We start from the raw sequence: 12,318 nt of genomic DNA on the forward strand, positions 1-12,318 counted from the left end.
AGGCTGTTGTGTGGCTTGAAACTATAGATCTGRCTGGAGCTGCAAACGAACTAGACTGTGTAAGCATAGCAAGCCTGGCATATCAAGGGAGCATCAGCTCCACGGCATCTGTCCAGTGCGTCTCACGTGTCAGATTTATTGCATACATGTTGACCATCTGTACAGAAGATGGTGGTTCTCAGACACGATGGGACCATGGTGAGCACCGAGTGCCCGTGCATCCCATGCCTCCACGCAACCCGCAGACCATCCCTGGTGCGTGGCAGGCACCGCTGCCATCCACAGAGCCCCCAAGCCCTGTCCCTGCCCCACCAGCACAACCCCACCTGCTGCAGCCCCGACGAGGGAAGGTGGAGCCTTGCCCGTCTCCATCCTCGCACCCTGCCAGAGAAGGAGGAGCCAGCAGCCCTGGGGAGCGTGCTCCCAGGAGCAGGCRTCCAGGTAGGCTGAGCAGGGGCATGGGATGGGGGCCTGTCCCCTGCACTGCGCTGGAGAGGCTGCTTACTGCCTGGCCTAGCAATCTGTGGCAGGGAAATTTGTTCTGACCATGAAATGTTTGTGACTGGAAGTMATGGCTAAGGGGAAGTGTACTTGAGAGGAAGAGGCATACTGATTTCAGGAGAGATTTTTGCACAAGTTTTAGAGCTATGGCTTACCCAGGGCGAGGCTCGGTGTGGGGACTGGAGCCTCTTCRCTAAATGGTATGCATTTTCCTAAAAACTTTCCCATTAGAGGTTGCATGTATTTACTGCACACTGACAGTAGTACTTCATTTTGAGTTTGCCTAAAGAGCAGTTGCATGTATGCTCCTTCCTACCCCTACCCCTCCCGCCCCCCCATTTCCTCCTGTTGTTCTTTTTGAGATCACTTGAAGGTTTTTTCCTGTTTATTATCCGGACATGCTGCACAGTGTGTGTGTTGATTTGACTGTCACATAAGGAATCTCCTACTGGGATCACTGATGCATTTTATATATAAATATATAAATACACACACACACACACACACACACACACACACACACACACACACACGTATGGTAATGGTTCTTAGATGATGGAAAATAATGTTGATGATTAAACCAAAATTGGAATGAGCTACAGGTGTTAATGGGACTTAAGTTTAACTACCCTTTCCCAGAAAACCTGCATCACAGTGATAGGTATAGTCATAAACAAAAACTCTCTTTAATTGACATAACAGGAAAGGTACTTCAGTGAGCAATTATGCTGATGTCCTGGGCTGGCACATGTGTGTGCCACAAATATATCTTGTATTTCCTGCAAATTTCTTTTAAGTAGCTATAAGGAAGACRTTCTTTTTTTATATATATATTTTTCGGTGGTTCATGAAAACGAATCACTTACTTAAGCCTCTTTTTGAGGAAAACAATGGAACAAAACAATGCTTTTTGTATGACCTGCCAAAGCACAAAGGATGCATGGGATGTTTTTTTTCTTTGTTATTTTTTTTAGCAGGAAGTTTTGTTGTTGGGAACGACTATAACATGCACTGTCCTTGCTCCACGTAACCACTGTCTAGTCCTGCAAGCCGGGTCTTGTTACTTGCCTCATGAAACTGGCACAGAGAAAGTTCTGCTTCASTCTGTGGGCTTTGTTCAGTCTTGAATGTCCGCACACTTAATCTCCATCCGGACTGAAGTGGGATGCACAGTAAACAAACTTCAAGAGTCGGGTGGTCCCATGATTGCTGGGTGTGCACAGGTCAGGGCCCAGTACAAGAATGCTGATTTTGTGAATTGCCTCCTTTTTTCCTTATACTGCTTAAAATTGGAGTGCTATGTAATATGAACAGCCTTGAAGTGTTTTGGGGTATAAATATTTTTTTCCAAAATTCTACTTTGATGTGTTCAGGTCTGCTTTGTTTCCCTGTAGGTTAGTTGTAGGTTTGTAACAAAGAGCCAGGTCTGATTGACTAAATCATTTGTGGAAGTTAATTGTTCACAGTGAAAATTGTTCACTGGCTCATTCTGCCTCTGCTACAGGAAGAGACAGAAGTGGTGCACTGGATCTGCGTTCTAAACCAAGCATTGACGCGACTCTAATTTTAATCAGATGTCTCTCTTCAGGGCATTAAAGAAAACCTGTGCAGTAGTCAAAAAGAGCCTCATCTCTAGAGAAACGTAAGAAAAAAATTTAATGCATTTTACAGAAATAAAATACTAATATATAATTTCAGCTTGATCAAATTTCTTTTGCAGGCTATTATGAGAAAAACCTCCTTCTCCATATTTTTCCATCACCTATGATTTTTTTTTTCAGGAAAAGAGAGCATCAAGTTCTTTCTAATGTCAGATATTGTATGATGTTAACTTTATATTTCAGCTGTTTTTCCTCACTGATGCTGTGTTTACATTATGTTTGCATTTTCTATCCATCATTATTTTCAAACATTTTTCAAAATCAGTTTTATGTTTTTATTTCATTAAGTAACAGTCTTTTTTTATTCTCTCTTTAGGACTGAAGCACTGAGAATGGAAGCCACACAGATTAACATGTCACGTGTCCCGCTGGTTAATGGAGGCATCAACACTGCACTCAAGGCACACAGACCACGTGTGATGTCCAAAAGTGGTCACAGCAATGTGCGGATAGACAAAGTTGATGGCATTTACCTACTCTACCTTCAAGATTTGTGGACTACAGTTATAGACATGAAATGGAGGTACAAACTCACCCTATTTGCTGCAACTTTTGTCATGACCTGGTTCCTCTTTGGAGTTATCTACTATGCCATTGCATTTCTTCATGGAGATTTAGAAATAAACAAGTTCACCCCAAAGCGTGAGCCATGTGTCAAGAACGTGGACTCTCTGACAGGGGCATTCCTCTTCTCCTTGGAGTCGCAGACGACCATTGGCTATGGATTTCGTTTCATTACAGAGGAATGTCCTCATGCCATTTTCTTGCTTGTGGCCCAGCTGGTCATCACAACCTTGATTGAAATCTTTATCACAGGTACCTTCCTGGCCAAAATTGCAAGACCTAAAAAAAGGGCAGAGACTATTAAGTTCAGCCATTGTGCTGTCATTACTAAACACAACGGAGAACTTTGTCTGGTGATCAGAGTAGCAAACATGAGGAAGAGCCTTCTGATACAGTGTCAGCTGTCTGGGAAGCTTCTTCAGACGTATGAAACCAAAGAAGGGGAGAGGATCTTGCTAAACCAAGCCAGCGTCAAGTTCAATGTTGACTCCTCTTCGGAGAGTCCTTTTCTCATTTTGCCTTTAACTTTCTACCATATTTTGGATGAAAGCAGCCCCTTAAGAGATCTCACACCTCAWAATCTCAAGGAGAAGGACTTTGAGCTTGTGGTGCTTCTGAATGCCACGGTGGAATCCACCAGTGCTGTCTGCCAAAGCAGGACTTCTTACATCCCGGAGGAGATCCACTGGGGCTATGAGTTTGTGCCTGTGGTTTCTCTCTCTCCAAATGGAAAGTACGTTGCTGATTTCAGTCAGTTTGAGAAGATCAGGAGATGCACAGATTCTACTTTTTATAGTATGAACTCTGAAAAACAAAAGCTAGAGGAGAAATATAGGCAAGAGGACCAGAGAGAAAGGGAACTGAGAACAATGTTGTTACAGCACAGCAATGTTTGATTGAATGGACAAACTACCTTGATCAATCCTTTTCCTAAACGGAAAAAGCATCCTCTCTGTGCTGTATGTCAGCTATGAAACCAGCAGTGGAGTTCTTTTCAGCAAATAGCTTTGGTGTAGAGTAAACCTTTGTTTGGCTAAGTTGCTAATCAAGTATTTTGTAATTAGGTGGGATTCCTTTGTTCAGTATCCTGACTTAACAAAGTTGGATTTGTATTAAGTCTCTGCCTTATACCATCGGTAAAAATAGACACATCACTTTCCGTTTGAAAAGTGAAACTGGATACACTGTGCTGATTTCTTCAAATATTTATTTGACATGGTTTTACTGTGAACACACAACCACAGAGAAAGCATGCAGTACTGCCAGAAGAAAATAAGCTCCTTTAAAATGTATAGTCTCATACCAGGTATTTCCTTAATGGGGATTCCTGGCATTGAAAATAAATTGATGAGAGAGAAAAATGGTTGAATATGGCAAGAGTCTGTGGGCAGGTAAACTCCTTTAAATCTTGAAGGATGGTGACAGAGTAGTTGTGGATGAAGGGAGCTCTCTGTCTGTCTGCTATTCAGAATGTGCTTTGTGATCACTCACTTTTTTAACCTTGTTAATGGCTGATTTATATATAATAGCTAAGAAGGGGAGATGAGGGCAAGTTACACAGAATCATAACAGTAATCAACTAAAGTTAAAGCTGGCTTTGGGACACCTGTTTTTTATCCAGTGTAAATAGTTTGTAATAGCAGCATAACAATACATTTCTACAGATTGCTTGCTTTGCTATAGACCGTATTTAATTTTGGTTAAAAGAAAGCTGTATAATGTCTGTAGACAATATTTACTTTTTCTGGCAGCCATAAAGGACAAGCATTCCTTTCATCTCTTTCATTTTTGGTCTATTAAAACCATTCCATTAATAAAGGAATTTAATTTGAGCAGCTCCTGATTTCTTTGTGGCACAGGGAGAGGGTGTGGTACTTTGGAGATGTTGAAAGAGCTGAATGCTTGGCATATTCAGTTGTGTTCAGCACAGAACCAWGGAATACGGCAGACCACTGAAGTGGTCAGATTATTGATAGGAAACCAGGTAGCAGTGGTGGACTTGTACCATGCTTACTACACGTAGATTAGTTTTCTTAATGGAAAATTATTTCTGCCTCATATTTATTTATGTTATTATTTAGTTATTTAGTAGCGTTTTGAGTTCCATAGATTTTGCTCTACTGAAGCTTTGGCAAAGAAAAGCTATATTAAGTATRAATTTTGGGTCTGTGGGCCAGATCTCAGCCTGAGAGCCACCAGCGGCTACAATGATGAAAGGACTTCTGGCATCACTATGTTTACTATTACTGTGCCTAACTTCCTGGCACAGGGTGGCCTCTGGAATGCAGTCTTGCAATCTGCAGTACAATATCCTATACAATAAATGAATTGAGTTTAGTGCCCAAAAATGCACTCAGCAAGTTGAGCACAGAGCTGCCTATAGCACCAGGAATGAATGCTAAGAATGGGGTGGGGGGTGAAGGGGAGATGGCTTAAAACTGCCTTTTACCTAAATGTTTAGATCCCCTATGAAATCATAGATCCAGGCATCTGTCTAAAAACACAGACTTAACCTATAACCCAAGGAAGTTCCTTACCCACCGCAAWACAGAGCTGTTTCTCAAACCATTATAATTGCAAGGTCCACCTATCATTTTTTGAAAGGATTTCTAGGCCATACTATGACACAAAGGTTTTTATTTGTAACCATATACAGAGGATGCTGATATTTAAATTATCATTTGCTTATTTATATTTTTCCTCCATTCTGTTTGATTGTTTCTTTGGAAGGAARTGGGCATGCTTAGTGAATTTTTACAATCTCTTTGTAAACTTATGTCCTACAACTCAAAGAACACTGCTCTGGGATGTTCTGAGGTGAAAATAGGCAGRTGTTTTAATCCTTCTTCTGCCAAGCCGTAGCATCTCTAGTTCCATATTCAAATATTCCCCTCAATTCTTTCTTATCTCTGTAAGTAAGTGCTCAGATCATGGCAATAYAGAGCTGTTTCTAATGTCACTCTCTCAACAGTGTAATGAATGTAGAACAGCTTCTCTAAGGGCACGTGAGCTGGCTCTTCTACATAAATATGGTGTAGCTCATGTTGCCTGCAGCAGACACTCTTCTGCCAGCACGGCCAGGGATCCTGTGGTACTCCTCCCTTCTCAGGTCCTTCACCCCCCAGTGCTGAGGCCAACTGAACGCTGCAGACAGCCTGCCCGTGCTGTGGTGCCAAGATCCCTTCCCACCACATGAGTTCACATCCCTCCAAATAAAGAGAGAAATGTCAGTTTGCATCTCCCAGGACAGCACTCTCTCCATTTCAATAAACTTGTTATTGCACTTTCTTAGCTGTATTTTAAGAAAACCTAATGCTGTGTGCCCTGCCAGAGACACACTTGTCAAATCCCAGGGACCCTACATATTTCTTGGCTGTCAGGTCTAGAGAGTCCTGTACATACGCAGCTGCAGCAGTGTAGTTGCTGTGGGGACTTTAGTGCCAGCCAGTTAGGAGCTTAGAGACCAGACTGCTTCGGGGTTACACAGCYGCTGAGCAGCAATTTTTTAGGATCTTAACCTTTTGAGCTAAGAAAGCAGGTAGTCCCTATGTCCCTGTGTACACCAATCCCAGAGTTCAGTCATTAGGCTCATTAGACTGTTTCAGTCCTTAGATTATCTTGAAGAAAATATCATAAGCAAAAGCTTTGCAAAGAAATAAAGCATCATAGAAATAATTGTTCAGTCCTACCAGTCTTTAATCCGAAAAAAAGAAAACACTGGAAATCTTTGCCAAAGTGAAGCCAACCTGCATCAGACAGTGGGAGATTGTACAGTGATATAAGGCATTGCCACTCACTTCAGCTTTGGAGCAGTCTTACTCTGTAATGAGCTGTACTTTTCCTTCCTACTCTCGTGCAAGTATAACTTCTACTGCTCTGTCCGCAGTAAGGGCAGAGTGCAAAGTGGCCTTGGTGMAGCTTGCCTAGCTGCAGGGTACTGAATAGTGACAGAAGAGCGTCATGATATTGCTCTGATGTGAATCACCAGTGTACCATGATTTCTGGCTGCTTGTGGTCAGCTTTTCTGATGGTATAACACAGCTACAGCGATTTATCTTTGTTGAGGGCTCACAGGACAAAGAGCCAGAAAGCAAAACTACCATGGCCACCCCAGAGCTGCCTTATCTGTCAGTAAGGACTGTCCTGTCTGTCAGGTGATTTCTGGTGCAAGAGCCACCTTGTCTGCTGACCACTTGTCCCTAAGGTTTTGGGGCYAGAGCACCCACAGCTCCAGAGGATTTGTGACAGTGGGACATCACGGCTATGTTTGGTCTAGGGAATGACTTGGCACCACAGCACGGGCAGGTTGTCTGCAGCGTTCAGTTGGCCTCACCACTGGGGGTGAAGGACCTGAGGAGAAGGGAGGAGCACCACAGGATTCCTGGCCATGAGGGCAGAAAAGTGTCTGCTGCAGCCAGCACTGCCAGGCCACTAGCGTGCTCCCACTGCCTCCGCAGGGTGATCCTGATGCCTCTTCGGCACCTGTGGCTCGGGGACAGATCCCTGCAGAACTCCAGCACTGCCTTCCTGCTCCTCTCCCCTGCCACATGAACAGAGGACACCACTTTGGGAGCCATCGACTTGGATGATTATAGTAGTCCCTCCAACTCATGAACTTTATGAATAAATTTAAATCCAAAATTTCGGTGCCTATGTGTACTAAGCTGTGGGTTGCCTCCTTCAACTAAATCCTCCATTCTAGTTATTAGATCATTCTGAAGAAAATATAGTCATAGTGAATTAAAATTTACTGAGGGATATGACATATTCACCCTCCTTCTACTAGTGAATTATCCATGAGCAGAACATGATTTTTAGAGTTGCTTTAATTTGAACTTGTACAACACACAACTGAATGGGAACACATTTCAGCTTATGTGTTGTTTCTGAACTATTTACTTTGGCTTTGGCTTCAATACTTCATTGTTGCTTTCTTTTTTCTTTTTTTTTTTTTTCTGTGGAGTTAGGAGACTGAAGAAGCCTAATTTCACTTCTGCTGCTCCCTCACAATGACTTAGGAAGGGAAGAAATAAACCCCCAGAGACAGTAGGCTGACAGTGCCAGAGTCACATCGACCATCTTTTACAAATGTTTCACTCAATTTTCTGAGATGATGCCAATGTTTGTGGAAAGCCAATAATGACAGGGGATGTAGTGGTCTCCAAAATATGTGGTTCTCTAATTTTCCGAATAGAGATAGGAGAGCAAACATCTGATAGGTTTAAAAGATACTGGTGGGAAGATGCAGAATGGAAAAACAGACAGAAAAATTATGCTTATGCACACCCTCACTCTCAAATATGGTTGAACATTTGCCACATCCGTAAGATGCCAGGTCAAAAAAAAAAAAAAATCAGATATGCAGATGACTCAAAAGACTGGGAAAAGCGAATGCAAGTTGTGTATTTGAACAAATGTTCTCATGACTTCTGAATGTGTTTGCTCAGTGCTAATCTGATACTTTACATGACAACCTGCTTTTGAAAGAGAATAGGTGAGTCTCTGATGGCTGTATCAAATCCATAATGGAGGGAAGGTTAACAAGAATACAGTGTACACTGTAGCTCTTGCTTATATGCAGCTTGGCTGCAATGTTATTGCGTCCCAGTCACTCTCATGTTATTAGGGTTACATGAAAATGCAATGCTACACTCTGACTCGGCTGCTCAGCTTTCAGTAGATATTCTCTAAAAATATTAGACTATCAGAACAGAGACCTTTTAATGCATTAGATTCTGGTGAAACATCCTGTGCCTAAATGGCTTGAAAGAGCTTTTGGAGCATTTCCAGGACATCATATAGTCTCTCAGCAGAGATTGCTCAGAGCTGTTCTGTCCCACGTTAGCCCATAGTACATATGGCAAAACAACATAATTCCACAAGTAACACTACATTCATATGCTTTTGGCATCTCTTCTTAGTAATAAATTCCACAACGGTCACTGTGCACTTCGCTATACTGCATGACTGTTAAATTCATTCCTTCTTTACTATCTGTTTTGAGTGTTTATCCAGACAAAATATGAGATGCCGATGGATATCAATATCACTGAGAGGAAGAAAGTGTTTTAGAGCATTGGATTTATGACTCCGACAGAAAAATTGCCATGAATCTTTTGCAGGGGAATGAGATTGTATCGGTCTACCTGTCTGCTCTTTTCCTTTGCCTAAGGATCCTCTTAGAAGGATCTGTTCTGCCAGCAGAACTGAATATTGACTGGCATTACTATGGTTCTGGTTGAGATTCAAATGTGCATAGGCTCTGATGGCACCAAAAAGAGCTCAAGAAGGTAAGCTGGTATTAAGGTCCTGGACTGTGGCTTGGAGGGAGGAGGTACAAGACACACATTCTGTTCTGCTGACTTTCACACTGAGCAAAAATGCCTGGTGGGCCAGTAGCATAGAGCAGTCTTTGGCCATCATTACTGTGCATTTGCTCCATCTTGGGAATATGCCAGCCTCAAACAAAAATATAGTGGGTCTGAATTTCTATTGCATTAGAAAGGGGTGAAGTGTCAGAGGAAAAGATTTAAAGAGATGTTTATGGTTCTAGTATTCATGAACAGCTTTTGCAATACAAATTGGTCACCTCCCATAGACCTATTGCAATGTCGCTTCCCTTCTACCAGTCATATTAAATATCCAATTATCTGATGCTAGTGGGATCATATTTTTTTTTCCTTTACTACAAAGATATGTAATTGAATCACAGAACAGAGTAAGATTTCACTTAACAACTGTGGTTTAGACAACAATTTTCAAGTTAGGGAATTGTTATTCATTCTTTACTCAAAGAAATTGGTAAAATGGTCTGCAAAATGTACCCTTTGCTGTACTCCAAAACAAGAAAAATCTCAAAATAAATATCAAAGTACAAGATCTGGAATGAATTAGGTGATTCATGCTAAATGGCCAATCTTCCTAGTTATTGCAAAAAAATGGATTGCTATTTTCAGAGAAAGTACTGTAAATTCTATTCCAACCTTACAAAAAGTTTGGAAAGAACAGTATATACAATAGTAGCCTATCAAAAATGCTTGCTGCAAGTCAGCATAGTTGTACATTGTAATCTTATGTATAGATACATACCTGCTTTCATGCGAAAAATCAGCGTTTAGACCAAGTACATTTCCCAAATTGTATCCGACTGATACTTCTATGACAGAATCACTCTCACTTCAATCTCAGTGTGCAACAATTAGCCTTCTGGAGAAGGTCAGAATTGTAATTAAGCACAATTCCAAACAAGATACCTACATTTCTTCCTCCCTCCCTCCCTCCCTCTTTCCTCTGCTTTCTCCTTCATGTTCGTTTTAACAGGATCTGTTCTCCACATAGAGTGCCTTGAAATAGCAGTAAATAATAAATGGCATCCCCCTGAGCTCTAGATCAACATGAACATCTGCAGATTTGACACATATTATGACAGTTCGTGGTTGGCACAGAATAGGGAAAACACTTACCAAAAACTAGACAAGGAAGAAGGAACAGAAAAATATCTTCTCTCTCTAGAAAAGCACTAAATATTTAGTGCTTCAGAACTGAGACTTACTTYCCTCTTCAAATTAATCTGTTGCATTCATTTGAGTATAAGGTAGTTTTTATTTTTTTTCAGAAAATTGCTTTAAAACCATATCTTATATTTGGTTCAATATAGTAGCTGACTAAGCTAGAATAGACATTCAAAACTTATTTGGGCAAAAAGATGTTTACAAGCAGAGAACCAGGCAGAAATGACTGAATCTTTCAGYTGATACTTCAAAAAAGTTTGCTAGCTGCAAAATGTCCAGTTATGAAGCACTTACTTATTGCTTTATCGYGGCAATTTTATTTATACTAAACTCACAAATCTAGACAAATGAGTAATTCTGAGAGGAAACAAACAAGCTGAACTTATAGCCTGCTGGATTTCTGCAGAAAAAGAGAGCATGTCTACACACAGAATTATTCCAGCAGTCAGTTAGCAACTCTGAGTAACTTAGTCTAGAGTGATAATACACATGGATGTTGTGAGACTGGAATGTGAGTGTCTTTCCTTGCATCAACTTAAGCGACTTTCATGATTGATTCCATCAAAAAGAAAAAAAGAAATAATCATATTGCCACATGGCTTGCTCCATTTTACCACTATCCCACTCTAAATTTACRGCTTCTCTTATTCCAGATGCATTTATTTGCATGTGCAGACAAGCCCTAGACTGTGAAAATGGCTCTAGTTTCACTCATGGAAATGGTCCTTCCCAGGAATTCTTTCTGGGTGTTAATGTCACTAAAATCCAGAGGCTAAATTCTTGGCTCCATACTTCTCCTTTCTGCAGCATTCTGGCATTACAAAGAGGCCATAAAGCTGATCCAAGAAGCCAGCTGAGCTTTTTCCCTGGCGTAGCAAGAAGAATCATGAAGACCAAGCTATTTCCACTGGAAAAATGAGACTCATTTTCTTCAAGAAATGAATGTGCTGTAATGAAACTTTACAAGCCTCATAATAAGCCTATTATCAAGATTGTGACAAAACATGAAAAAGCTTAAAACTTCCAGTAGTATCATGCTAAACCACAAAATTGTGGCCAGCTCTAATTCTGGCCACAGATACAGAAAATAATTCTGTATTGCGATAAACAGTTGGTTTCAGATACAGGTTTGTTTAAACATTATATTTCATAACCATAAATTTAGCTTTTTAGCTGGAATTTTACCTCAGATTTCATTACTAATCCACGGCACGTGACTGAACCGGTATTTAATGAATCTGTCTGTGGYGGATATTCTGAAAATGTCTGTTTGAAACCTGCGATCTGATATAAGCATCCCATTATCAAGTATTCATCTCATACCTGAATAGAGTTGCTAAATAATAATACTTTGACCTATTAATGCTTTTGCTTCTTTTTAGAGCTTCAGGCTCTTAAGTGCTTTATTAAAGCATTCAGGATGACTTGATGTCATCTCACTTTGTACCTGGTAAACTGAGGTACAGAATAGCAAAACAGAGGGTAGCCCATCTGCTCAATTCCAGATGTCAAAGCTGGAGACCTGAGATTCAGTTTATTGGTGTAGCAATCCAGTCACATCAGGCATACAAACCTTTTTAATATATTTGATTCTCTATTGCATTGTTCAGTGAGAAGTGGTATATTCTAGACTTTCTATCATCTCATCCTCGTATCATCCAGGAGATAGTTGAAATACACACTGATGTTTGACCATCATGGTGAACACCACTGTAACACAATTTTTGATCTCCTCCTAAGTTCTCTTGATCAATCTGTACTGCCATGACTGTGTGTTAGAACAGCCTCTTGTGTCATTTTTCTGTATATGTCTACTCAGTGTCTCTCTCCTTGGCCTTTTTCTCTCACATGCATTTGTCATGTAAAGATAGACAAGAGAAAAGCCACTTATGCCCTCAGCCTGTCAATAGGACGGGGAGCATGCGAGTTGCTGAGACCTGTGGCTTGGTTGCCATGCTCAGGACAGAGGGGACACAGGGCTGACTGCTGGCCATGCAGGTGGTGCATCCCCAGCCTGATGTGGGAGTTTGAGCAAGGCTGCCTGCTAGGATCTGCCACCACATCATGGCAAAATAGAGCTT

At 41.1% G+C, this 12,318-nt stretch overlaps 1 protein-coding gene across 3 annotated transcripts; it reads left to right on the forward strand.

Annotated features, from left to right (window-relative positions):
• The first annotated feature begins 396 nt into the window (after positions 1 to 396).
• On the forward strand, positions 397 to 3,709 carry KCNJ15 (potassium inwardly rectifying channel subfamily J member 15). 3 transcript variants are annotated; one of them, XM_085304500.1, is made up of 2 exons: positions 397 to 441; positions 2,479 to 3,709. In XM_085304500.1, exon 2 carries the CDS (start codon positions 2,495 to 2,497, stop codon positions 3,620 to 3,622), a length of 1,128 nt encoding a protein of 375 aa, XP_085160626.1. In that variant the 5' UTR covers positions 397 to 441; positions 2,479 to 2,494; the 3' UTR covers positions 3,623 to 3,709. The 3 variants fall into 3 exon arrangements, with proteins under 3 accessions (XP_085160626.1, XP_085160636.1, XP_085160616.1); XM_085304510.1 differs by lacking the exon at positions 397 to 441 and adding an exon at positions 1,668 to 1,724; XM_085304490.1 differs by lacking the exon at positions 397 to 441 and adding an exon at positions 2,071 to 2,143.
• The last annotated feature ends 8,609 nt before the right edge of the window (positions 3,710 to 12,318 follow it).

The sequence above is a fragment of the Rhea americana genome, unplaced genomic scaffold (genome assembly GCF_003343005.1).
Source record: "Rhea americana isolate MKP2758 unplaced genomic scaffold, rheAme1 scaffold_101, whole genome shotgun sequence".
NCBI lineage: Eukaryota > Metazoa > Chordata > Aves > Rheiformes > Rheidae > Rhea > Rhea americana.